Here is a 27,078-nt window from a genome sequence, read left to right on the forward strand (position 1 = left end):
TTACTACTGCTTTAAATACTACTTTTTATATATAAGGTATGAAGAAATGGGTACAGAAAGTGTATATTTTTACAAAACTATAGATTAGGTTACGAGGTGTATACATATACATATGCACGTATAGAAGTCTACAAATATAATATTATTAAGTGAATGAGCACCAAATCTTAGATAGCATACAATAATTATCCCTGGGACGTTCTATCGTTCGAGTGTAGAGCTTCTAGAATTTGTTTATCGAAAAATGTAAGTATGGACGACGCAGGAAGACATTTCAGAAGTTTCAGGTAGCTTCATCGTGTAATTAGCGATGCAATGATTTCCTTAGAATTACCATAGTCCCTTATCTAAATATTTATCTATCTTTTTTTTTCACTTACAATAAGTACAATGCGCAGACGATCGATCAATAAAACGTACACGTGGTCCAGTGAACTATTCAAAGCGTCACTTTGTATGTACCACTTATTAACGAAACGAAAGAAACTTTTGGGACACCCTACATCTAAACCGAAGTACGTATCTACACCACGCTGATGGTAGAACACGTTAAAAGTACTCGTGTAAACTATGAGGTATGTGTGTGTATGTACACTGTGCGTATGGACACTGAGCAAATTATCTGTCGCATTTGGTATCCGTGGAGCAGGCAACGTAGACGGGCAACGACGATCCGTCGCAATATCCGTAGAATTGTTGCGATTGCAGCTGCGATTGCTGCTGGGCCTGGGACTGCATTTGCGTCGGAGTCAGAAGCGTGTGCATCAGATGCATCGGTTGTACGAAAGGCATTATCTGAACAGGAGGCGTTGGAATGGACTGAGCGCCGTTTCCACGATCCAACGTCGATCCATTATAAGATCCTACATAAAGATCGTGATTGATTTTTCCAGAGTAGGCACTGGGTGGTCTTATCATCGACGCCTCGCGGATGCTGGAAGCTACAGCAGTCATTCGCGCCTCCTCTGCTCTGCTGGACCATCTCAGTCGACAGATGCAGATTACAATGACTATTATAGCTGTAAGAGCGACCACTCCACCGACTATACCTATGATTAGGGTATCGTCGGTTCCCGAAGCAGTCCCTACTGTGGAATCCACTGCGTGGTCATGATTATTGTTATTATTATAATGTTTGTTTCGTTTTTGGTCATTCTGGACTGCAGGCGCCACTGTCCAGATGATCTCTGGCTCTGGAGCAGGGACTGTCGATTTCTTCGAGGCGACAGTAGTATCAGCTAGGGTAGTTCTATGTCTGGTACCTGGAGTAGCAGCTGTGAACTCGCAGGATAGTTTGTCTTCTTCGAGGTTAGTCAAAACAAAGCCTGTTAAATGAGGAGGAGCGACGCAGAGCACGCGATTCGAGGAATTGTTATCATCGACGTTCTTCATGGTTCTCAGCCACTTCCAGAGGGGCCTGGCGTCGCAGCTGCAGTTGATAGGGTTCTTATCGAGACCCTTGATCTTCACTGTGCCCCCACGCTCGTCCAGGGCGGCGAGAAATTGGGAAGATAGAGCTGTGAACTTGCTTCCTGAGACATCCAGCTCTAGTTCAGTGGATCGAGGAACTGGGAAAAAGAGGGCGGCTGGTATAGCGTCTACGGAAGTGTTCTTGAGACCTATGGTCAGTTTACGTCCGCGAACACCGACCAATGAGCTGGAGAGGACGTTCCTTAATCTCTCACCGCGCAGTATTAATTCTCGTAGACGAGGATGAGCGCGTATCGACAGTTGCTCGTTGCTCACAGACGAGTCTTTGATTTCCACGTCCAACGACTCCAATCGAGTCATTCCTTTGAGGATCCCTTGTACGTCAAAGTAGCCTAGCTTAGGATAGTTGTATGCGGATAATGAACGTAGATTCGCCAATGGTTTGAAAGCTGTCCTTTCGATTCGAGCACAGTTAGGGAGATCCGACATCTTGAGGGAGCGTAGAGCGGTCAGTCCTTCGAAGGTGGTTTCGTTGATAGTGCTGGCGTCGTTCCCTGACACGTCCAGCCACCTGAGGACTGGCAAATCCTTCAACGCAGTGATCACACTTGTTAAATCGGTTAATCGATTCTTGGAGACGTCCAGGCTCTCCAGCATGGTCGTACGCTCGAGTGCCTTGGGCTCCACGTCGCTTATACCGTTCCCTGAGAGATTCAATCGCTTCAAAAAGGGTGTTTCCAATCTGGTGAGAGTACTCGTCCCAGTATTGGCGAGGTTTAACGATCGCAGGATCTTTGCCTCGCCAAGTATTCCCTTCACAGCGTTCTCGCTCAGGGGATTGTCAGAGAGGTCCAAATCTTTCACATTGTTGGCCACGTCCTGGGTAAAGACCTCGACCAGTCGATTACGTGCTAGGTTTAAACGCGACAGATAGGCTGATTGCCTTTGAAGGGTTCTTATAGGTATCTCGTCGAAGCGGTTTCCTGAAAGATCCACGCTTTCTACTGAACGAACTCTGCTGGTGTCGAAGATCGTTTCTGGCAGGGAAGATAATCTGTTGAAAAAGGAATTAAAGTTATTAGTGTCAACATCTCGATGTATTGTTAATCCCAAGCCTAATTGAGAGGAGGAGACAACAAACCTGTTGTTGCGAAGATTCAGATGCTCGAGACGCAGCAAGCCCTCCATAGTTCTTTCGCTGAGGGATTCGACATCGTTGTCTGATAAATCTAGCAGCTGCAGCTGTGTAGAATTGTGGAACGCCAACTCGTCCACCGACTCGATCTCGTTCCCAGCGAGATTCAGAACTCTCAGTCGCGCTATTCGCGAGAACCCAAACTCTCCAACCCGTTTCAATGCGTTTCGCGACAAATCTAAGTGCTCCAAGAACTGCAGGGACCTGGCGTAGTCGCCTGGAAAGTGGTGGAATCTGTTGTCCGAAAGATCTAGGATCCTCAATCTTGGGTGTATCGCGAAAGCAGTGGGGGACAATCTATCGATTCGATTGCTGGACAAGTCGAGGACTTCCAAACCAGTTCCTGTGTCAAAATGTTCTCCACCGAAGGAAATCAATTTGTTACTACGAAGATTCAGCTCGTAGAGGCTTATCAAACCCGCGAACGCTCCGTTATCGATACTAACCAGCTGATTTCCTGACAAGTCTATCTTCGTCAGATTTGTGAGTCCTCGAAACGTTCCCTCATCGATCCTTTCCAATTTATTCCCAGCTACCGATATCCTTTCCAACGACTCGAGGTTGGCTAGTAAGATCGCTGGTAGTATCCTCAGATCTGTACGCGACACGTCCAGATTAACAATTGAAGATGGAAAGACTGGTGGAAAGCCTCCGTACAGAGGATTCGAGCTCAAATTCAAATATCTCAGTCGTTGTAGACGCTCGAAGGTCTCTGGAGGGACTTTTGTCAGCTGGTTATTCGATAAATCGAAAGAGACCAAGTTTCGTAACGGAAGTTCGCCAATGGACGTCAATCTATTGCGAGAGACATCCAAGTTTGCTAAGGTGTTTTCTAGTCCAGCGAATGTAGTCGGGGAGATCGTTGAGAGCATGTTGCCCGATAGTTCGATGCTGATTAGATTCTCAAAGTCGTGGAACGATCCAGGAGGTATCTCGCGGACTAAATTTCGTGTTAGTGCTAGAGTGACCAGCCTCGATGCAGTTGCTTTTATCAGTTCAGTCGATAGCGCTGCTATACGATTGAATTCCACGTGGAGATGGGTCAGAGATGGTAGTCTGGTCAGAGCAGTTGCCGGCACCAGGAGGATGTTGTTGTCCTGCAGGGAGAGCCATTTCAGCCTGGTCAAGCCCTCGAACGACGACTCTTCGATCTGCAAAATCGATACCAGGAACATTGGAGACAGATCAGCGAGATATATTATTCGTACTTGGTATACTGCAATTTATTACGCAATGGAGACTTGATTATTTATCACAATTCGTTCTGCAAAACATGAAATGTTACCTGCTTTCTAAACGCTTTCTCCAAGTAACTACCAGGCAAACAAAAAGTGTTAACTACTGCAACTTTCGTTTTCTTGATGTAACCAGCGTTGAAACATTTCCAGGTTGAGATAAAAAATTGGAGATAGTGAGAAATGAGAAGTTAGTGGTGTGCTCAGTGATTTGGTACAATGATTCGATAACTTAATATTATTTGTGCGGTCTTGGTGACAATCTTGGAGAACATTGACAATTTTTCAGAGTTAATGGAAAACGGTGCAATATTGCATGCTTTCACTCAAAGGAGCAAAGATGAGGAAGCTTTGAAGATGTCTGAATATAAGATATAGATATAGATATAGATGATAGGAACATTAATGATCTGGATAAGAATATATAATCTAGATAGAAATATTAATATTCTATATACCGTACGTAAGGCGTTCAAACTCAAATCGAGCCTAGTCAGTGCAGCCAAACCAGAAAACGTGTTGACCCCGAGCCTACCAATGTTGTTGCGACTGAGATCCAACACCTGTAGCTCCTTCAGACCCGACAGGTGCGCCTGGTCGATGTCCTGAAACAATAACGAGAAGGTCAGAAGAAATTCTTATGAACCACCGTACATAAAGCTTCTTTCCAAGCGAAGAAAGACTTTCCAATCAAAGAATGAATGTAGATCTACGTCATTGCTTACCGTAATCAAATTGTTGGACATGTTGAGGAACTTGAGGTCCGTCAAGAGCCTCAGCGCGTCGCTGGGAAATTCTTGGAGAAAGTTTGCAGAGAGATCCAACTGCAGTAGGTTGTAAGCACCTGGAAAATGTCGATTAGGTGTCAATTGTTTCATTTATGGTTAACGGTTCGCACCAAAGGTTCGATATCTTGATTAATCATGTCAGTATTATAATAAAGGATAGCTATAAAGGAAGTTAGCTCAACTCTGGAATATACCACGGGAAAGTAGGAGCTACATACGCAACTAAACTCGTGAGAACAACGATTGCGTTTCGTTCGTTGTTCCTCGTAAGGTGGCTGGGAAAATAGTCAAAAGTGGAACTCGGTAATGTGCGAATTGGTCTCGTCCAACCAGGTCGCGTAGAGCTGGAGACATTGCTCTTGGATGAAATTCAGATTTGGCAATCGGAGGTTTTAAAAACGAATTATTTTCATACAGTGAGTTGAACCTTTGGCTCAGAAAAGAAGAAGTAAGGAGATTCATATAGTTGTACGCACCTTTGAAAGCATCGCTGTTGAATCGACCAAGATCGTTGCGAGATAGATTCAGAAGGAGCAACCTTTCAAGCCCAGAAAGAGCTCCATCTTCCATGTGGGACAGTTCGTTCTCGCTGAGGTCCAATCGCAGCAACGAGTCGCCAACCATCGAGAAGGCAGCTCGTGGCAACGATTCTGCAGGAAAAGACGTGACCTTAATTCCTTATTTTTAAGAAACAGGGTATCCTTTAATTCTATTCATCAAATCTTGCTCTCTTAGTAAACCAAGAGCTCCAAAGAACCACGTACCAATATTGTTTCCAGACAGCGAGAGGACCCTGATGGACTTGGGCCCCTTCAGCGACGCTGTTGGCACAGCCGTTAGATCGTTCCCATCCAAGTACAGTTGCTCGAGACTCTCGCAGCCCTTGAAAATACCTTCCTCGATGCTCCTCAAGCCATTCCTGCTCAGATCTAGGAGCCTCAGCTCCCTCATACCGTGGAACTCATTGCTGGAGAATATAGGGTTCAGGCTGTCGCCAAGAAGATTGTCAGCGAGTCTCAGTTCCTCCAGTTTGGGCTGCGCTGCTAATAGACGATTCATCAGTTTGTATATTGAGTTGCCTGACAGGTCAAGCTTCCTCAGATTCAGGCCAGAGTCGAGCAGGTCCTCGGGAAGAGTTTGGTATCCACTATTTCTTTGGCTAACGGAAACGATAGGCTGTCCGCGCAGGCTCTCCACCGTGTCTCGTGTGAAGATCACTCTGTCGCAGTTCATTTCTAACGAACGAACGTATTCCGTGGAAACGGAGCACTTGCAGGGGGCCTGCAGGTTCCGTCTCAACTCCACGCAGGGCACCCATGCCTGCTTCGACGAGTGGACGCTCGAAAGCAAGAGTATCGACGATAACAACCACCTGGAAACGACATTGTTCGCTTATTATTCACTCGTTTAACACGTTGATCGTCACATGAATAACTTGCGAATGTTTTTTTACGAGTATCAAAGTTTGTTTTGAGACAACTGAAGCCTACATAATCGCCTATTAGTTTCATAAACTTGAGATTTGTTTACTGTTAGAATTTACTGTTAGAAAGCTGCTATAATTAGAAACCCATTTTCCTTGGTATGAATAAAAAATGACGTGAAGTTATGTCAGGGATAGTCAGCGATAGATATAAAGTTGACGCGAAGTTACGTCAACGACTGCGGATGCGCTAGTATGAATAAGATATTACGGGAAACATCGTTCCTCGATATAATACGCTTTTGTCTCGCCTGAGAGATCGAGGATCCCAGTTTAAGAGACGCTGGCTTACACTAGAAGGTATATAAGATGTTTCTTCACTTTAACGTATCGAAAAATGGGTCATATTCAGGAATTTTTTAAAGAGAAAGTACAAGCTATATTTAGCCCATGTCCTTATTAAACACAAGTAGAAAATTCACTTGTAATCCATGTGAAATTATTGGGATACCAAAACCTGTTTCTATTAACTTATTGACCGACTACTTTCAGAATGAATTTTTTTTTTTTCAGTGAAAAGCACTGTCTATTAAAAATTGAAAAGGCGTCGCTTGAAAGAAAATATGCAGTTCTGAAGACACGTTGCAAGGTCAAGCCAGGTGTATGAGAGACGGCGACAGTCGCTATGTAGAAGACGTTCCTAACGTCGAGGACTGCGGGCGCTTTCAATTTTCTTCCGCGTTAACGCAACGCGCAGAGGCGTGTTCAGGGCACAACCCGCATCTCGAAACGCGGATACCTTCGTGTAACGGTGATTTCGTCCGTACAGATACGCACAGTGAAACCTGTTTGTCGCGAATGCCTAAACCACTACGTTCCCTTCTTTTTCTCCAAGAGAACGGGATTTCTCGACAGAGCGAGCCATTCCCGCGTTAATTTTCGCTTCTAGCCGAGAACTCGTCATGCATATGCATGGTTGACGCTTGATAGTCAATGTTAACTCTCAGGACTGCATAAACGTGATGTCCCCTTGTGAGACTTGGATGTAACGACTCTTTCGGGAGTCGAATAGATCGATATTGGCGCGTATCTTGGATCTTTGCAACTACCTGTGCTTATGATTCATCGAGCAGCAATCACTGAGCTCGTTGCACGGTTCACCGGTCACTAGTAGATGCTATCATCGCTTGGTTGAATAATTAAGAAATTGAGAAGAGCACGTTTCAGATAGAGTTCGAATTATAGTCTGTGTATAAGAATCTAGTTCTAATCTGGTCTCTGTTCTTTTAAGTGATGCCTTAAGTGATGCATGTTGGAGTTTAGGCGCGCGACACAGATTCACGAGGAAACCGTGTCGTGACGTCCCGTGGAGGCTATCACTTCTACTTGAGAAGAAAAGAGTAACGAACGAAAGAAGGAAATCGAGAAGAAACCACGACCTTCGCATTTCATCGGAGAGTAATGGAAGCGCCAACAGAGACGAGAATGATGTTTTGAAATTAGGATTCTTTTACAATTCGATGAATCATTGTCGGTCATTCTAGGATATTTAAGCAATTAATTTAAGAAATATGTTTATCGTAGTCTTGGCTCTGCTGGAATATCACAGGAAACTACCAGGCTACCTCCTAGCTATGAGCAATTAATAATCATGGTCCTGGCTATGCGATTATCGAGTGATTTGAACCGTAGATTCGAAGATTAGAAAGTAACTCGACGATCAACCTTGAATTCCTTGCAATATCTCTGCAGGAACAACGATGACGAGGTGTCGCTTACATTACGTATTCCTTCGATGATCCTCGTGCCATTACTACTAACCAGTATCATAGAACAGCGCTCGTTAAGAGAGCAATGCCCTCCCATGTTTGCACCGTTCCTTCTGAATAGTTGAACATTAGATCGATCTAACTTTTATGGCACAGAACAACAAAGAAACGCTCGATTGAACACTGTACACGTGACGATCAATCTTGAATTCTTTATAGTGTTTCTGCAGAGATTTGGAAATGGTGGTGAAGTTAATCCGAAGGATAAAAAGAAACTAATTTCGAAGCAGTTGTCCTTCCGCGGACAACTCGACGTCGTCTGCTCCAAGGTGAGCGACCAAAGGATTCGTTTCTTTTTATTTCTGTGTATAAATATGCAATTTCTATTTTTCATTCGAAGCGAAGTTCGCGTACTTAAGGTACTCGATTAGTTGAATCATAAAAACAAGATAAACAGCAAAGCTGAAAGAGCAATGACCTCGGATGCACTATTCTCTCCGAACTATGAAACATTTTCGCAGATATCTTGCAACGATTCAAGGTATCGCCTACGTGTTACGCATACCCTTAATGGATTAAGTAGCCATTGCTACCGTGTACTCGATCCATAGATCCGCGCTCATTAACACTGGGTTTACAGAACGCGATCAGCTTAATCCATTCGAAACTTCATAATGTTTTGCAGAAACACTTACAAGAAATCTGACATAAAATAAACCTAGTGTTAAAGGAGCAATCTCCCGGAGAGCATTCAGTGAAACACTAAGCAGTCATCATCGGAAACATCATCGAGATGGATCTGAATTTTTGTTTCGCTCAGTTACAAACACCGAAAACACTGCACAGGGCAACTTACACTGTTATCATGTTAGCAGCTCCGCGCGACACGGTTTTATTATCGTTCGCCTGCGTTCAGCATCACCTTCTGGATCGTTTCTTCACTCTGGACCACTAAGAACTTGTCTTCATCGTAACGTTCCCTTTCCTGCACCTCGAGTCAAACGGAAATTCCTTGGTAGCCCCGTCGACGACCCGGTGAACACTCGTCCCCCTTTTTCCCCTCTATCTTTTTATTTACAGAAAAGATCAACAGACTGCACAATCGTGTACAGCATAAATATGTTAAACGTTCTCTTCCTCAAAGGTTCTCTCCCCAAAGTATGACGTTAACGCGACCGCGGCTTATTTGCCAGGTGAATCGAGGGAAGCACCGCACAGTTTTCTCGGCGAACAGCAGCGCGACGAAACGAAACGAAACGAAAGGAACACGCCTCGACATTCGTAAACTGACGGGGCAACCGTACCGTAGCAATGAAAAATTGTAATGAACGGGAAAGGAGGGGGCACTCGGGAGAGACCAACGTATACCGTATTGCCCTTCTCCGCGGGATCCGCGGCTCCGATATAACGGTGTTCGCGCGAGTTTACCTACAGCGAGTCGCAAAATTATTAGCACAAGCTACGTGGTGTCCACCTTACTATCCAAATCGTTGTATTTCAATTATTTTTGGAAATTCATTAAACACTATCATACACGCTATCGTTTCAGCCAGAAATTTAACCCTTTGCTAGCGAATCTCCTAACTCGAGCGAAACTCGACAAAACTGTACCGAAGCCAGGAAGTCTACATAGACTGCAAAGAATCAACAGTTGGAAATTTCGTGGATTCATCGATGTCTTTCGATTTGGGAGAGCACTCTATTTTTCTATTAAGATATGCTCCCCTGGTTGTATCTTCTCTTAGGCCACATGATTGTATAACGCGCCATTGCGAATAGGGGAGGCATCGCAGCGCAACGACATGAAATATACATACCTGCATCGGTGCGTGTCACGTGCATTACCTCGCGTGCGTGTCTGTCTACATGCATATACGTGTATACATTTGGTACACGCAGTCTGGGAAAAGAACGCGAGATGGGAACGGATGGACGTAGAAACGTTTGTCGGGCAACCTTTCACTGCCATTGCGCGGAATGCTTCGTACCAGCGAGTTTGTTGCTCGCACCATTACCATGCTACTCGCTATATCCGTCCCTTCGATCCTCCACCAGGATCTGTTGTATAATTACTCGATCGATTTGCAAATAGACTATATGATAATCGTTGCTACGGGCAAGTATTAAACAAAAATTATTTCGAGTAAGAAATGAAAGAAAGTATAGGATAGAACACTTTCGATTTATTCTTTCTTTGATTAAATTCGTTGTCCTTATTGATAGAATTGTGAAAGAATAAAGGACGATGGAATTTTTATAATGTAAATTTACTACAGACCGGTATGGTTAAGCTGTTTCGTGACTACGGTACCGATTCACAATCGGCATCGTACTTTCTATTACTTATATCGCGTTACTTTCGTTCGACGCTGCAGTCGAAGGCAACCGTGAAAATTAATTAAATTCTATTCGCGCTTCGAGTGCTCGCGATGAGTAGCAATAAGACCAAATCAATTGGCATACTCGTGAACTCTGATATTGCCAGATTGTTCCGTTTTCATTCCATTTTTTTTTCTCTTCTACTTTTCTTTCATTTCTCTTTCGACATTATGATTATTTTTCACTCAGTTCGCTCTGCTGTTTCCATGTATCGTGAAATTAGACTGTGTCTTAGGAAACATTCTCAAACTTTTTAACGCAGAAATTCTTCTTGACTCCTGGCGATAATTCCAGTTTGTTTTTAAATCACCAAGTACTCTTAGTTACCAGGATGAATGGGATCTATATTCAATCGTAAACTTAGACCTTTTGCCGCCGAGGGCGCTGATCAATGATCCATAATCCAAGCTTGCCATTGAATTGGTTGAGACACTGGTACAATGATAATAACTATTTAATGCATAAGCAAATAATCCAGTGTTGATTTTTACATGTATCGCAAACTGACAACGACTGTGAACGTCTTTACATAAAATATAAACAATGTCATTTAGATTATTAATGCTAGGCGCAGATAAAGATATTTCTTAAAGCCAACAATGATAAATTTTGTTTACAATTTCAAGATTGTTACAATAATTTAAAATTATCCTTACAGTTATCCATATAATGCCATTATTACGTCGAATCGCATGTAAAAACAAGATCGGCACTATAATTAATTAAAAATAGAGGGTTAATCAAGCAAAGTTGGATACGTAAATGTAATCTATATAAAATAATCGTTTTGGTACAAAGTAGTAGCCATGAGGAGACTTAATACTGAAAACACTTTTTGGTCCCTATTATTTTAGAGCACTTAAAATATTGGAATAAATGCTTTTAGCTAAGTTATTTAATGAATAAATAATTGACAATCAATTTAAACGTTTCCCACGTATTTTACGCGCTACTAATTCTGAACAAATATGAAAAAGCCGTTCTCTCCTTTTCATTGATCATTTCTTATCATCGAAGTGTTAACATTACTGTTACATAAATACTCAATATTTTATCTTTAATACAAACAAATTGCAAGCGTTTGTCATTTTTGTTGTTGTTCTTTCAAGCACCGTTTCATTTTTTTTCTCGAACTGAACAATACGTACGAAATTATTTATATAGCGACAGAACACGTTGCATACTTAAAATTAATAACATATCAATAATAATCATATACATTTTGCACAAATAATATTTCTGTGCGTTTATCATGCAATGTGGAATTTCATCGTTCGATATTTGCGACAAACGTGAATGATTTGTCTCGAGTGTGAAATAAATTATGACAACTATGGCACTGCTTTATAAATGTGTTGCACCATTATTATTAGCTTCATTATCATTAACGTTATTACTATCTGTACTATTGCTGCATATATTTTGATTCTCTCCAAAATTATCCGTAAGCTAATAATCTTAAAATTTAATTATGAGATTGTAACGGAGTATACCCGCGAGTGCAAATTGCAATTAAAATTTCAAATAGCAGGTTAATAGTTACGAATTTTATATTCTTTTTTTTTTATCTATTGTAAGGCAGCCTACTTCGGTCATAAAATTCATTTATTTCGATAATCGATGGTCTATCTAAAATCGTAACCTAATTATCTCGTAATAATTTAACCACAGTAGAAACATGTTTTGTACACTCAAATATGTATTCAACATTAACATTACACCAGCACCACCTTGTATTCTGTTTGGTTTGTTTCGATCTTCCAGAGATTCGCAAAATTTCACTGTGACTAGATTTATAAATAGACTATATGATAATCTTTTCTTTATAAAATACAGTAATTTTACGTACACTAAAGCTCTGAAAGAAATTTTTACCCAAAAAAGCAGTTTTTAATTCCGTTTGCGAAAAATACATTGCATTGATAGCACCTGATGCATTTTAATTAATTTTTTTTCATCATTTTCCTATCTAAGTTGAATCATGAACAATAGACTTTACGAACGTAAAAATGTATACTGCCGTGTACATGTTATGCATTGTTTAATCATTTGAAGCACGTTTGGCAATTTCTATCAAATTTCTTCGTACTATTTGCAAAAGAAATCTGCTCGTTAAAGAAAAAATAAAAAAGTGTGAAGGAAATTTAATTATACGTTATTTATGTGTGCTTCAAAGGGTTGAAGTAATACATTGCAACATCATAGGACAATGTTTGTATAGAAAAAGAAGGCGAGATCAGTATCTTCCCAAGTACATAAATTTTAAATATAAAACTTGTATTCTTGGAAAAAAGTATAAACATTCGGAGTTAGATAAGAAATCGAGGTTTATAAAATAAGAAGGTAATGGTCATTAATAGGAAGAATGTTATTGTCCTGTGGAAGTTATGTGAAATAAAAATAAAGACTAACGTTTTTTCGTCAAACTTTTCGAAAGGATAGAATTAGCGTAAAATAAACAATGTGCAACATTTCGCGCCTCGATCCAAACTGAGTAATAAAAACATATCCTTTTGATTAATTGTGTAAGACTTATATACACGTGATATAATATAAAAAGTTTGTCTTTTTCTAAATCATTGGCATTTTTTTTCTATAATAAAGAGGCGAAAGGTATTTCCGATAATATACCTTCCTATTAAAATTTTGTTTAAATTACGCTGTTATACACGTATTCCTTGAAACAATATAAATATATCTTCATATTGTTTCAACAATACTAAAAGTATTTTCATAATCTTATAATTCCGTTGTGTACCCTTTCTTTATAATACAAAAATACAAACAATCCTGTTGATTATAAATATATTATTTATCAGCTAGTGCTAGTCCATTCACCTGTCTCTTGTAATGCTCTATCTGTTAATCTTTCTATTTCAGTCAAAAGCTGTTCAGTCTCTAAATCAACACATACCATATCCGCTTCGACCGGATCCCATTCTAAACTATTTGGTGTAGACACTCTAGACCAAGGAGATGCTGTCAAACTAGAGGGTTGACTGTTGTTTACTGATGTTTGAGTCAGAGAACCATCGTTACTTTCAACGTTTTCATCGTCCATAACTGGTAGAGGCATTCCTAAACCAACAACACTCTTACAATAAGTATATCTAAACTTCTGGAGAGTGTGCTTTAGAAAAATTATGTACCTTCGTGTTCCCACTCTAGATCTAATGAAGAGCCAGGAGTAGAGGAGACGCATGCTTGTTGCTTGATTAATATCCTTGCATCAAGAATTTGAAGTGGAATATCCAATCCAGAACTAACACATTATTTTAATATGATTAACTTAATACATAGTAGATAATTATACATAGAATATATTTATCTAGTTAGGTATTGTACCTTGTAGAAGCATTGTTCCTAGAATTTAATCTAGTATATTTATTAGTACCCTTTGACCATCCCCCATCTTCTAACAATTCCAATGTTACAGGAACTCCATGTTTCTTCTACAAATACATTAGAAGTATAATTTCTAATCTTACTATCATAAGAATTAGTCAAACTCTATGTGCTATGATTAACTATACCAATAAGAAATCTTGAATGATGCTATCATAATTGATAACATACATTACACAGACAGACTTACTACTCTGAGTAAAGTATACAAAAATCCTGATAATCTAATCCAATTACCTTGAATCGATTTAAGGAGAGAAACGATAACAGGCTATCCAGGAAGCATAACAATGAAGTGTATAATTAATACAATAAAGAACTGAAACACTGCCCTAATGTTAAACACAATTCCTTACGTTTTTGATCCTCTAGGTTGGTCTGCATCTCCTTTGTCATCCATAAACTATAAAGAAATCAATACATTGTAATCATCCTATGTTAGATTTACAAATCAAGGAGTTATACAAGCCGGTTCTTAAAAAGGAACCAATGCAATTATCTGAACATCTCACCAGTTTTTTTAATACTTCATGTACTAGTCTATTTAGGTATAAAAACGTGCCAATGAGTACTACAAACTGACATAAACAAACATCTACAAATAATAGGTTCCTTAAATTCTGTGGAATAATTGCACAGGGTACTCTCTAAAAACCATGCTTTGTACGTTGTTACTACAAGCCAGAGGACATTTCATTTCTTATCGATGTCACTGATTGTATCATGAAGTTCTATATACCTCAACTTGTTCGTCTCCTTGGCAAGACATGGTGTGCCTTTGGTAAAACCTTAAATTCAAACGTGTTCTGCGTGAGAAAACAAGACTACACATGACGTAAAGAAAGCATAAACATTTACACGGAAATTTCAACGAAAGACGAAAATATGGAGCGTCGATACGCGTACAGTATCTTTCACGAAATCCTTGAAAATCCTTGCCTGAACATAATTGTAGTATGTCTAACCTGTATGACAAGGAGTCTGTAACTTTGGAAATGCAGCGGCCGAAACAGGCCCCCATGACCTGTTAACACACGGCGTACCGCCGTCATCTAACTGATAATAGGCGTCCAGATATCAGTATTTAATTCCACGTGATACGTGAAGGATAACAGGAAGAAACGCGGTCCTCCTCAACAAAGTTCCAGAAATATCAAACACGACACATCGTTCACGAATTCAAGCTGAGTCAAGCGTCTGTCAACTACATACTCACACGCACTCCTATTCACTTCTGTTTGATTCTGTTCACTTCAGTTCACTCTTACTCAGGGATGCCATAAATCCCCTCCACTTTTCTCCGCGTGAATCTTAACGAGGTTATGCACAGGCGCGATAAACGAATGATGCGCATGCGCAATGTTTAAAGCGCCACGCTGCGCCAGTAAAGTATATAATACGTTCGTGAAACTGGCACCCTCAGTCACCCCCCATAAAATAGAATTATAAGAGAAACAAAAAAAAATGAGATGGACGCGTTGTGTCCACGCACAGCCCACGAGCCGTTCGAGGCTTAGAACTGTGTCACCTCGCGTCTCGCGTCACCGGTCACCGGGACCTTCCGATCATATTTTTAAGGTTCCGGTGACCGGTGATGCGGTCCTGAGTGGAGAGAGCTGGGCGGAGTCAATTGAAAATCAGCCGAAAAGTGCAGTTCTTACCGAGCTCTGACTTAAAATATTGAATTTTAAACTATTGGTCAGCGCCATCTACTAAGAAACCGTCCAAGTTTGACGTGAAATAGTTTCTGGCTCCTGTTGCAAGATGACACCACTAGTTCTAGATCACACGCCATCTAGCTACGATAGCGGGAACTCTCTTGACTACAAACTTGGGCCTTTTCCCACCGATGGCGCCACTGGTACTAAAATTGCTCATTGAGCGGCTTAATGAGCGGTAGCATTTCTGGATGCACTGATTTTGTCGCAGTCACGTGGTTTTATTTGCACAGCTTCGTTGCAAGTGAAATATAACTATGTACATTAGTCGACGCTGATTGTCATTTCAAGTGCATACCACTACCGCGCGTGGTTTATCTACATGCAATTAATTACATCTAACCGAGGTTTAAATAAAACTATTTTATCGACTTTTCCTAACAGCGATTGGCCTTGCAATTTCATTCACTAGCGCAATAGTTGTATCAAGTTGTATTACGCGTGCGTCGATGATGATAGTTGTCATTCCTCTTTAGTTCCATGGTTCATGATAAAAGTGGAAACTGACAATTTAGGAAATAGTATTTGGCTTTAGCCAACATCTGGCGATCTCTAATTTCTCTAATTCGGTGAAGTTTGAAAACATAAAAGAAAAGAAAGAAAGAATGGCAAAATCTAAGACGACGTGTCTATATACGTGTATGATTCGAAATACTTGTTGAGAAGGAACATTTCCGATAACAGAAAAAAAGATAGGTTTTGTTTGTAACAGTTATCACGGACACGGACATTTTTACATCTAAATTTAGTTCAAACAAGATACATTGTTAAGATTGTTTTAAAACCATGAAGAAGATAGTGTAATAACAGCCAATTGAGTGGGATAACGTTTCTTCCTCTTGAAGATCTAATTCATTGATGCAAGATACAATCATTATGAATTCTGTAGTCATGTTTATTTTAATGTTTATTATGCTAATTAATGTCAAAGATGGAATGTTGATATCACAGCATCCAAAGTTACTGGTGGTATCCTATGATGCTTTCAGGTATGATATATGGTTATTGTTTTCCAACTTTGAATCAATTATAACACATCGCTTTAAAGCTCTTTTTTCCAATGGATATACGTTATAAATTATAATTTTCCAACATAAATTTAATTACACATTTTTATTCCAACTTCATAGAAGCATTCTGTTATTAATATATCTTCTGCTTTACAGATATGATTACTTTAACAGAAATCTAACACCTTTCATGAACAAATTAAAACATGAAAGCACATATGCTGATTATATAATGAACATTTTTGTCACAAAAACATTTCCCAATCACCATACTATGGCCACAGGATTGTATGCGGAAACACATGGTGTTATAGATAATGAATTTTATGATCCTGCTTCAGGGAATACAACAAAATATTCTTACAATTTATATCACTATAGTAATAATGTTCTTCCTATATGGGTATGTAGAAAATTATGATCAATTTATATCATATACCTTTCATTAAATTGATAAATTTTTGACTACATAAGGCTGCCAATGAGAAAGGAGGTGGCCAAAGACGTAGCGGTTCTATGATGTGGCCTGGTGGAGTATTTGAATACCAAGGAGTTTCTGCCACATTTTCGCAGGTACTATATGAATAATGTTAATGCCATGTTTTTCAATTTAAATAATATTGCAATTTCTTTTAGAATTTTAATGGTACTGTACCTTGGGAAGAGAGAATAGACACTTTAGTGTCATGGTTTATCGATCCTATACATCCGATTAACTTTGGAATAATATACATCGAAGAACCAGATTACCATGGTCACGGGGTCGGAATAAATAGCCCCGAATTTGACGATATTCTTAAAAAATTAGACAACATAACTAAGTACTTGCACAATAAAATAGAGCAGCATGGTTTACATGATCTCAATATCATTCATTTAAGCGACCATGGAATGGCATCCGTTAAGTTAGATAGGATAATAGATCTAACAAAGTATATTAACAGTTCTGATTACAAATTCGTGGGCACTTCACCAGGTTTACATATATTTCCCAATCCGGGTACGTTGACTCGCTAATTCCGATTGTACATGTTCAAGAGCAATAAGATTATTATTGTTGTTTTTCTAGGTAAAGGAGACCAAATATACGAAGCACTGAAACAAGCAGCAACAAAAACACAGACATTCAAGGTTTATAGAAGGGAGGAAATTCCTAGGAAGTATCATTACGGAAATAATACACGCGTTGGTCCTATTTTTGTTATTGCTGAAGTTGGATACGCGTTTCAGAATCTTCTTGATACTATAGAATACTATAAAAAGTCTTTCAATATTACAGGTAATCATAGATAATATACAATTCAGATATCCAGAGTGTACAAATTTGTATGTACTCTAAATATAATATTTATTTTTAGTAAATGGCGACTCAGAGTTTGGTCTGCATGGTTACGATAATGCAGCACTAGAAATGCATCCATTCTTTTTCGCGAAAGGTCCTGCATTTATCCCCAAGTGTAAACTGGAACCATTTAACAACATAGACTTGTTCCCTTTATTTTGTAAAATACTCGATTTAGAGTGCCCGGCAGTAAATGGCACTCTGTCGCATATAACTAAGTGCCTTAAGAAACATCAACAAGATATCACAGTTATCGCTTATAGAATGATATGTAAGTGAAGATTATAGGATTGATTGTTAGCATTTGTTATACGTATAATATTTATCTAACATCTCTCGATTTAGTTGTAGCCACGACTATCTCTATGACAATGGTAGGAATAATAGGAGCGATTGTAATGTTTTATATGAGGAAGCGACAATTAGGTGCAAAAAGTTACAGGTAAGTGAATACATACTTCAAATTATTTTTCCTTTTTTTTTGTCCAAGTTTGTTAAAAAGAAAAGAAGAATAAATTAGGATAAATGAAACATATTCGGGATTGCGTTTTTATGAACTTACTTTTGGATTTTAAAAGTTGAATTTTGGAAAGCATTATAATAATGTAACATTAATATTTTAATTTTTCAGGAGATATTATCTATTGGATGGATAATATGTATAAACTAACAAGCAATAGACGAAATATATTCATTTTCATATTATACATAACTAAACGAAATGGGTTGAGAAAATGATCTTAAAAAACATAAGTCATAATATGAAATAACATCACTACACAGAATAAATGAAAATAATGTTAATTTCATTTTCAATAAATAAAGTCTTATTTCGTCAGACTTTGAAGTATATAATATAATAGAGCTTTCCTTTTTAAATAATTGACGGTCTTAGATATTCTAATCAAAGTACAATTATTCATCAGAATTATAAATAAAAATTATTGAATTCGTGCAAAAGTAAATTTTTGTACTAGTTTCTTTATAGGAAATTATTAATGATGCTTTAGCGAAATCTATGTAGCAAATTTTAATCTTTAGATTGCACATTGAAGCACAAGATAAAAATAAATTCTTTAATAAAGGATACACATATTTCTCATTTATATGGGTATAAACAATTGATTCAGAGAAAGAATAATACATAATACTTTCTTGTGGCATTTTGTTAGAAATTTGTTGTCCTCTAATATTACTGTCGTATAAAATAACAAGACTTTTGTTTTTAGAAGAATACTGGAAGATTTGGAAGCACAGTACCATTGGGATGAAAAATACGATATTCAAAATGCTACTTGCAAGTAAATTTACAAAGATTTATTTCCAAACTTTTTCTTTCTGCTTAATGTTTAAGAAGAATTATCTCTTTTCATATGCAGAAAACAAAACTTCGGAAATATGAATATTAATAATTTATCTATTTTTCTTTCCAGATTAAGCAATTATCCTGATTTATTCATAATTTCATGCCACACGAATAGTAGACGTTCATATGCAAATAAAGGGAACGTTAAATATAGGAAATCTCTTTTTCACGATAGGTGACACATGTTTCACGCATTGTATGGTCAAACGCATAACTTTTAAAATGCATATAAATGAGAAAATACTTCTGTGATAATGAAAATTTACATCTTCAGACAAGTTTCTGAATAATGTATTTAAGTATATGAATAATCATATTAGTTATCTTACTGGGTGTACAGATTTTTATGAGTTTCTATAAGGTACACTCCTTTGAACTTTTATCTCTTTAGGTTATATAATGCTATTCATTATAGTAACGATATTTTATCAGATTAGAGCGTAAAATAAAAGAACCGTCTAGAAAATGAGGTTTTACCTTTCAATTTGTACATACTGTCGATAACAGTATAATATAAAATGTAAAAGATGCCATGCGTGGACAATATTTGGTAAATCTATTTAAGTCGTAACAAATAAATTGTTCTGCACAGTATTATTTTAGAGTTTAGAATGTAAGATAATTCATCGTGTACATTTCCAGCAAGTTATTTTATGGAATTAAAGTATAGATTACGTACATTTATCATACTCAAACACCAATTGTATAATGCTCATATGTACATACGTCACGTATAAATATTGATGCTATCACAGCACACCTAAGAAGTGTTTTTTAATAAAATATATATCCACAACTGTTTATTTGATTCATTTCCCTTAATAATTTCCATTTCCATATTCTAATGCCAAGCAATGAAACTCAGATTAGATTAATCATTGATTTGTGAGGGTGACTGATCAGCGAAGTAATTAATTTTAAATTAAATTTCGAGGGGTTTGTTGAAAAGGGCATCATCCAAGTTTGTCGCAAAATAGTTAGGATTTTTTTTTAAACGGGTGTATTTTTTACTTTTCATGTGCATAGCTTCGTGAAATACAACATAATGAATAGTATGTGTAACTTATATTAAATTTGTTATATGTTATATACAGTTCTTCTAATGTAATTATCTACATTTACATAAACAATAAGAGAAAAAATATACGAGTGTAATTAAAAATCATACCAACAAGGAACTAAAATACATTTTGACAAAAGCTAGTACTTACATAATCGAATAGATTCAGTACTATATTTGGCAGTTTTCGCAAATACAGCTCATTTTTTTTTTAGCAAAGAATCTAATTCGTCCAATATTTCAGGCACATTTATATGGAAAACTATCAAATAAAGATTATTGTAAAAGTTATCGAATATAAATGTATATATATATGGTAAATGCAAACACTAACATTTTTTAATACTAAAGATTAATAGTGTGAGTATATATTCAATGTCAAAAGGTTAATAAAGAATCTCAAAGACTAGTAAATACAGCCAATGAAAGAACGCAAGAATGCAACGAAAAGTTTAGAATTTACATTGTTCTCGTATCTAACGAAGATAGCAATTTTTACAATAAGATAAACAGTTCTTCGTTAGAGTATGGTAGATATGTACTAAAGTAGATACATCGGTGCAGTCATATCTCCGTCGTACATTGTGTTTTTAATGGATATCAGATTATTTATAGCGTGTATAAATCTGTTATTTCTTCTAAGTTTAAAAATGCTATCGATAAAATGTGTATAAAATTTACTTCGTCTCGTTAACATACTTACAATTATAACGTTTGTTACATTTAGAATAATTTAAACAAGAAACAGTCGCCGCAAAACAAGTAGAATTATCGCTGACACCAAGGAAGCAATGAGAATGCTCCAAAATAAATCATTAGAAGATGACATTGTCTCTATTTGTTGGTTTATTATAACGTCTGACTGCTGCCGACTTTGATTATCGGTAGAAGTCGCGTCAACGTTACGTTGCCTCAGTTCGTTCTCTGAAATAGTATCTGCATTTATCATGAAAGATGCACCTGACGTGGGCGAATCGTCAGCCTGAAAATACGATTTCTAAAAAAAAATCTGAAGTAGATTATAAAAATTTACATGATCCCATCAAAGAATTACCTTCAAAGCAATTGTATTTAACATTGTTTGTTCTTCTTCCGTGATGGGTTTTTTCGCTGTTGTCTTGGACAACAAACTAACGACTTTTCCGCAAGTATCGCACTCCCAAGTCAGGGATCTATAATAAAATAATTTTTATCAGAATACAGAAAGACAGCTTAATATTTGTTTATTCAAAAAGTTGTGTCAAATACTTTTTCGCGAGTTTCTGTCTCTCTTCTTTACTATAATCTAAAGAACCGATCGACCCGTTTCCGGGCGTTGGCATGAAAGCGATCAAGGCTAACAGAGCTGTTCTAATACTCCAAGAAGGTTGCCATGTTTCAGGATGGTGTCCAGAAATACTGAGACATATCTTTTTGTTGGTTTCAAACCGGCCATTTGGCTGGAACAACAAGGTGAATGGTTATTCCATGTTACAGTAAATTATGGAGAACTGGAATAATATGTTAGCTCACTTACTGTCAACAATATGATATTTGGGGGTTTCATGGGATAGTCTGGAGGTAATAAAATTCTCCCATGATAAACCCCTCCTTCGAAATCTGTGGAGGGTGGCCCTTGCACTGTAAAATGCCATTCGAAGAGATTGTCTTCCAGGGGAGATGCATAATATTCTTCTGTTGCCTCGTGAAGCTCTTGAGCTTCTCTCATTAATCTTTTTACCGCTGGAATGATATAAGATATGTTAGTCTAATATATTATTCATGATTTCAAAGTATAATTCTGTAATTGTAAATTATTGATTTGGAATTCATATTGTATATTGATAATATATAGTTAATCAAGTGTAGTTAATATATATGACATATTGGAAGAGAGTACTCAGCAATACGTATTGTAAGATAACACAGATTAATGCACAAAGATAACAATTAGCATAAGTTACAATAATTTGGCAGGTGCATGGTAAATGTATCGTACTGATACGTAGCAATCAAATATGAAAGTATATAAAAATAAAATTTCTTTTACATATCAGAGTTTCACTTTTCAACAATATACCGCGAGGCATACATTAATGTCAGTGTTATAAAATCAGAGTATGTCAGATCTAAAAAAAAAATCGAGTTACATGTATAAAATTCTCTCATTTCTCTCGAATAGTGTTTCACTTAGCCAAATCGTTACAACTCGTATGCTTAGTATACGAGATTGTTGGTGGCTATGACCCACGATTCATTTTCTAAAGATAACGTTATTTCGGCGAGAGAGTAAGAAATAAAAAGAAATGAATGATGTTCGTCGATCTGTATACGTCACAGAATCGTGGGCAGAAATGATCTTACATTAAAAGCCCATTTTCCGCGTGAACTCACCAGGACTTTTTGCGTTGTACTTTCCCTCGAATGACATTTTTGGGAGCGTGTGTGATCCGAGGTTAAAAACTGGAATAAAAATAGTACTCGAGTTGCGTGCTATCGCCTTGTCAGACGGCCTCGATGCACCGACGTAGTCAACTGTGCATTCTTCACATTTTACGACGAGGCACCCAGACTATCCGAAAAGGAATAGGTTTGCTCGGTTGCAACGACGACGAAGTTAATTTTGACGTGGCCTAATAGGAGCGGTGGGTATATACGCGAATCGCGCAAAAAATAACGTGAAAGTGGCCGCGCTTATCGCGTGCACGCGCGCGCGCGCTGAAGTCAGTACTGGCCTGTTGAAGTTTGTTCGCAAATAACCGCCGCCATCTGGTTCTCTGGTATCTTTCGAATTTTAAAATGATTTCTTTTTTATCAGTTAAAACCGGACGTCATTATACGCCAGCGGTGATTTGCGTTCATTCTGAGATTTGGGGAATGGGACTTTTAGATGAATTTTTATACATTTATCTTTGACTTTTTGGAAAGGTTTGACCTCAGAAAGATGGATTGAAGTGTCCATCCAGAAAGGTTACAGAGCGTCTTTTTGAGCTTACAAATTTTTCGCTCCCAAGCGATCGCTTCTTGATAGCAGCCAATTACTGGAACATATTATAATGAATTAGACGTAAGCCACACATCGGTTTGTACTCTATTACGAGTTACGAATAAATACATTTGTAAATAGAACTTACATCTAGAATCTAGATAGTACTTGTGGCGCCATCGGTGGGAAAACGCCCAAGTTTGTAGTGAGTTTAGTTTCTATAAATCTTTCTTTACTTTTTATAAATACATACGATTTTTTTGTTTCATAACACTACAATATATCGTTTCAATGTATTATTTTAACAATATTTGATTTAATCCAACAGTAATTACCGACTCTTTAGTTGATGGCGCCATCTACTAACAATCATACGAACTGTTTTCACGACAAACTTGAGCATTTCACCATCGATGGCGCCACTGACACCGCTCAGCGAGCGGCTCAGTGAGCAGTGACCTGTTCCATTTAGCTATCTAAACATGATGTAACATTTTATTTTATATAGCTGTTTACATACTTGTTATTTTGAGAATGTATCGTTACGTTTTGCTTTTCATTATTTTATTTTTATTTTACACAGAACCCTGCCTCTAAGCAGATTCTTCGACCGAGGGGAAAGTAAACGTCGCCGTTCGTGGAAATTATAGACTTTATTTTTAGAATATTCTGAATATCATAAAACAACGTAAACATTCACAACAAATGGGAATAGGGGGTGTTATTTATAATAGTAATAATAATAATGTCATTACGTTATCGTAATAATTAATTGTTATGAATATGTCATCATGACGTATTTATAATTATGTATAAGTAAGATCTTTTATTTAATTTTAGCAATTATCCACCGTACCTTCATCGTCCGTCCTTTTTTTTTTCCTCTTTTACTGATAATAATCATAATAATAATAGTGGTGGCCGTAATTTTAATGATAACGACGATAATCTTAATGATAATAATAATAATAATAATGATAAAGTAACCGATAACGACAGCAATGATAATAATAGTTGTAATGTTTTCTATACGTATGGTTCGTCATGTATATGTATATATAAACAAATATAATTATGCTTATCTCGTAAGAAGGGATAGAGTTTCACAATGGCGCTAAACAATGTATGCAATGCAGTTCGCTTTCGTGTTAACTTGTGTTTCTTTTTTAATTTTTTTGTTTCGTAAGTTGTCGTCGTTCTCCTTCGCCAGAATTAATCTCGTTTTCGATAAAGTCGTACAGTCGAAGATCTTAGGAGTAAGATTTCTCGTAATGGTAAATAGATAATAGTAAACGTGCGTATGTACAGTTTTATCGTTGAATGCCATTCTTCGAATGCCGCAAATTTAACGTTCGGTTACGGTTCATGCAGTGTTCCCAGTGTACGCCCAATGGATTCACCTATGGTGAACACGACTTTCGAAAAGAAAACCTCGACAAATGGGGCAGGAACAAGTGTTCCAGTTTTTTTTTCTTTTTTTGTCGATAATAGAAATAATGTATTTTCATGGTTGAAGTAACGTTTCAGTCTTTCACTTCGCAGCAACGTTATTTAGAAATAACCGAAGTAACGATTTATTCGAAACACTTGCTATTAAAGAGAACGTATATAATGAAACGGTATTTCAAATAGTTTAAGAGTAATCGATCTCTGGGTGCTCTTTTCTCGACGATGCTCGTTTATTTGCCGCTTTGCTCGCGTTTACACTGGACAGGTGGATCCACCGAGCGATCGACGCGTAAAACTGACAAGAGAAACGAAGTCTAATGCTACGATTTCCTTGGAAAAATTGATTAAAATCCTCCTTGCTCTCCTAACGTTTCGCCGCGATACATTCCACGCGATCGATTCGCAGCTGCTTCGTTCCGTTCGTTCCCTTTGCGTCGTGCACCTTCGCGTCGCGAGATCCAAGCGTACGTGCTTTCAGTTTGCTTTTCGATACGCGATTGAACTTTTGTTATTTTTGCTCGAAGAGAAAACAACCTGGTCGCGCTATAGAAGGCGGTGTAATTGTATACGTGGCAAACGAAAGCAGTCCACGATGTTCAACGCGTGTACTTTCACGTGTCTCGCTGATATTTCGTTCGTTTCTTCGTTCTCGATTCATTCTTTTTGTTTTTTAATTCGATATGTACATACGATTATCGATATAAATGTATGGCGGATCACAAATCGCGGATAGCAAGCAGTTAATGACATTTAACGATAATTACAAAACAATGGTGACATGGTATGATATACATATATATATATATAATATATATATATAGATACACACACAGACACGTGCACATATATACATATACATGTATACATATATTTATTGCGTATACAGTAATCAGTCGTAACAGGTACATAAAAGTTGTTTTTCAACCAATTTGATCGTGTTCCCTCTGTGATTAAATTAATTTCCTTTTTCGTTTATTGTTACACAATTTTGTAATTTGTATATATAAATATTACACCGTATATCATATGTGTATTTTAGCTTGTGGTCTCGCCTGTGTGCCTTATCGTGTGGATTCGCTCCCGTCTGCGCGCGCATGTGTGTGTATATTTATATAAAGAGATGAGAATGCACGCAACTTAACTCCGTATGTATACCTACTATATGCGTATATACATGTATATAACCGCCTATAAGTCATCGCGAAAATTCTGTTCCGGGAACGGGCGCCATCTTGTCGAGTCGTACGTGCCCACGAGGCTGTTGTATTGCTTATCGATTTATCGAAAGAGCCTCGTATATAACGAAACGGCCTGTTTAAACCTTTCCCTTCAAGCTATGCAAATTGCACAAAATATATATTTGTTATATTTTGTAAATCTTTCCGCGCGATAATGCTTACTAAATGGACTAAAGTATTTTTCTTTATAACTACTTCAATGGCACTCCACTTATATCGCTGGTTCTCGTTGCGTAGTAAACTCGGACAGTCGATGTAAAAATCTTATGAACAAATTAATTCGATTTTTCCCGTAATTATTTAATTATTCCCGTAAATCTGAAAGTTGCCAATACCTTCGTCCAGCATTGTAGAATTGTTTATGAATCGATAATACAATCGAGGCTTCTTTCGATTCGATTACACCCTCGTGGGAAATCTAGGCGTCGCGACGTGGACGCGTACGACGTCGGTGGCGTCGCGAATCGCGGGATAATATCGGACAGAAATATAAAGAGATACAAAGAGAGATAGAGAAAAAGAGTGCGTGTCTGAAAAATGTAGATAAAATGGTAAAATCCTCATTAGCTGTTCTTGCTCGCATCACGGAGGGACAAAAAGTATCTCGAACGAGTTCGTAACAATCTAAGAAATCGCTAGTCCACCCATTCGCTGTTCGATTATCCCGATCGATCGAGCTCTAATCGCGAAGATACGCGTGCTTGGAAACGGGCAGAATTATTTTTCACGGTAGTCTCGTACGTACATCGCAGTCAGAAATTTTTTTATATAATCGTGGAATCAGTCCCCCTTTCCCTTTGGGAAAAACCATATCCCATTATTTATCGTTTGTATGTTACAAAAACGAAATAGATTAGGTGCCTCAAATACGAAATGCTTTCGCGACTGGTAGCAGACCGAGGAAATGGCTTCGCCAGTGGCGTAACAAACGAAGTTAGTTTAATTTTTTGATTAATTTTGCAAACTATCAAGCGTTGAAATGAATTCTGAGAGCGTTTCGGAGACAGTAGTTGTAGAAGAATAACAATAAGCAAAATCTGATGGCTACCGAAGTTCGTAATATTGTTGGTTACGCCATTGGTCGTTATTCCTCGTTTTCGATGATTTTTTAATGTCTTAAACGCGGCGTGTACACAGCCTGGCCGTGTAATATAATCGTGGACGTTCGTTCGCGTACTAAAGATAACGCATCGACGCACATTATCGTTAATCATACCCGTACTCACTCTCTCGTACACAATGAGACTCGAAATGGGAAAGGAATCGATCTGGGAGTCGAGACGTTTTCGGTGGACGCGCACGTAA

At 37.9% G+C, this 27,078-nt stretch overlaps 4 protein-coding genes across 7 annotated transcripts; 1 reads left to right on the plus strand and 3 right to left on the minus strand.

Annotated features, from left to right (window-relative positions):
• Positions 1 to 5: 5 nt before the first annotated feature.
• LOC128889785 (protein artichoke) lies at positions 6 to 9,955 on the minus strand. The gene is made up of 7 exons (XM_054147757.1): positions 8,698 to 9,955; positions 5,414 to 6,021; positions 5,126 to 5,299; positions 4,587 to 4,705; positions 4,320 to 4,466; positions 2,573 to 3,777; positions 6 to 2,485 (listed from the first exon to the last, which is right to left on the minus strand). The coding sequence occupies exons 1-7, from the start codon at positions 8,706 to 8,708 to the stop codon at positions 619 to 621; spliced, it is 4,131 nt and encodes a 1,376-aa protein (XP_054003732.1). The 5' UTR covers positions 8,709 to 9,955; the 3' UTR covers positions 6 to 618.
• A 701-nt stretch (positions 9,956 to 10,656) lies between these two features.
• On the minus strand, positions 10,657 to 15,142 carry LOC128889187 (uncharacterized). The gene is made up of 7 exons (XM_054146594.1): positions 14,591 to 15,142; positions 14,365 to 14,413; positions 13,982 to 14,028; positions 13,863 to 13,896; positions 13,566 to 13,672; positions 13,370 to 13,482; positions 10,657 to 13,298 (listed from the first exon to the last, which is right to left on the minus strand). The coding sequence occupies exons 1-7, from the start codon at positions 14,644 to 14,646 to the stop codon at positions 13,036 to 13,038; spliced, it is 669 nt and encodes a 222-aa protein (XP_054002569.1). The 5' UTR covers positions 14,647 to 15,142; the 3' UTR covers positions 10,657 to 13,035.
• A 405-nt stretch (positions 15,143 to 15,547) lies between these two features.
• LOC128889181 (bis(5'-adenosyl)-triphosphatase enpp4-like) lies at positions 15,548 to 19,857 on the plus strand. 3 transcript variants are annotated; one of them, XM_054146580.1, is made up of 9 exons: positions 15,548 to 16,332; positions 16,510 to 16,756; positions 16,828 to 16,926; positions 16,990 to 17,353; positions 17,423 to 17,632; positions 17,712 to 17,966; positions 18,041 to 18,137; positions 18,925 to 18,996; positions 19,129 to 19,857. In XM_054146580.1, the coding sequence occupies exons 1-9, from the start codon at positions 16,202 to 16,204 to the stop codon at positions 19,238 to 19,240; spliced, it is 1,587 nt and encodes a 528-aa protein (XP_054002555.1). In that variant the 5' UTR covers positions 15,548 to 16,201; the 3' UTR covers positions 19,241 to 19,857. The 3 variants fall into 3 exon arrangements, with proteins under 3 accessions (XP_054002555.1, XP_054002556.1, XP_054002557.1); XM_054146581.1 differs by having other exon boundaries at positions 18,925 to 18,992; XM_054146582.1 differs by having other exon boundaries at positions 15,550 to 16,332; positions 18,327 to 19,857.
• A 187-nt stretch (positions 19,858 to 20,044) lies between these two features.
• Positions 20,045 to 22,763, minus strand: LOC128889185 (ubiquitin-conjugating enzyme E2 J1-like). Of its 2 annotated transcripts, XM_054146591.1 has the most exons (6): positions 22,495 to 22,763; positions 21,638 to 21,843; positions 21,370 to 21,560; positions 21,176 to 21,293; positions 20,825 to 21,118; positions 20,045 to 20,383 (listed from the first exon to the last, which is right to left on the minus strand). In XM_054146591.1, the coding sequence occupies exons 1-5, from the start codon at positions 22,529 to 22,531 to the stop codon at positions 20,855 to 20,857; spliced, it is 816 nt and encodes a 271-aa protein (XP_054002566.1). In that variant the 5' UTR covers positions 22,532 to 22,763; the 3' UTR covers positions 20,045 to 20,383; positions 20,825 to 20,854. The 2 variants fall into 2 exon arrangements, with proteins under 2 accessions (XP_054002566.1, XP_054002567.1); XM_054146592.1 differs by having other exon boundaries at positions 20,045 to 21,103; positions 22,495 to 22,749.
• Positions 22,764 to 27,078: the final 4,315 nt, after the last annotated feature.

Source organism: Hylaeus anthracinus, unplaced genomic scaffold (assembly GCF_026225885.1).
Source record: "Hylaeus anthracinus isolate JK02 unplaced genomic scaffold, UHH_iyHylAnth1.0_haploid 11997, whole genome shotgun sequence".
Taxonomy (NCBI): Eukaryota; Metazoa; Arthropoda; class Insecta; order Hymenoptera; family Colletidae; genus Hylaeus; species Hylaeus anthracinus.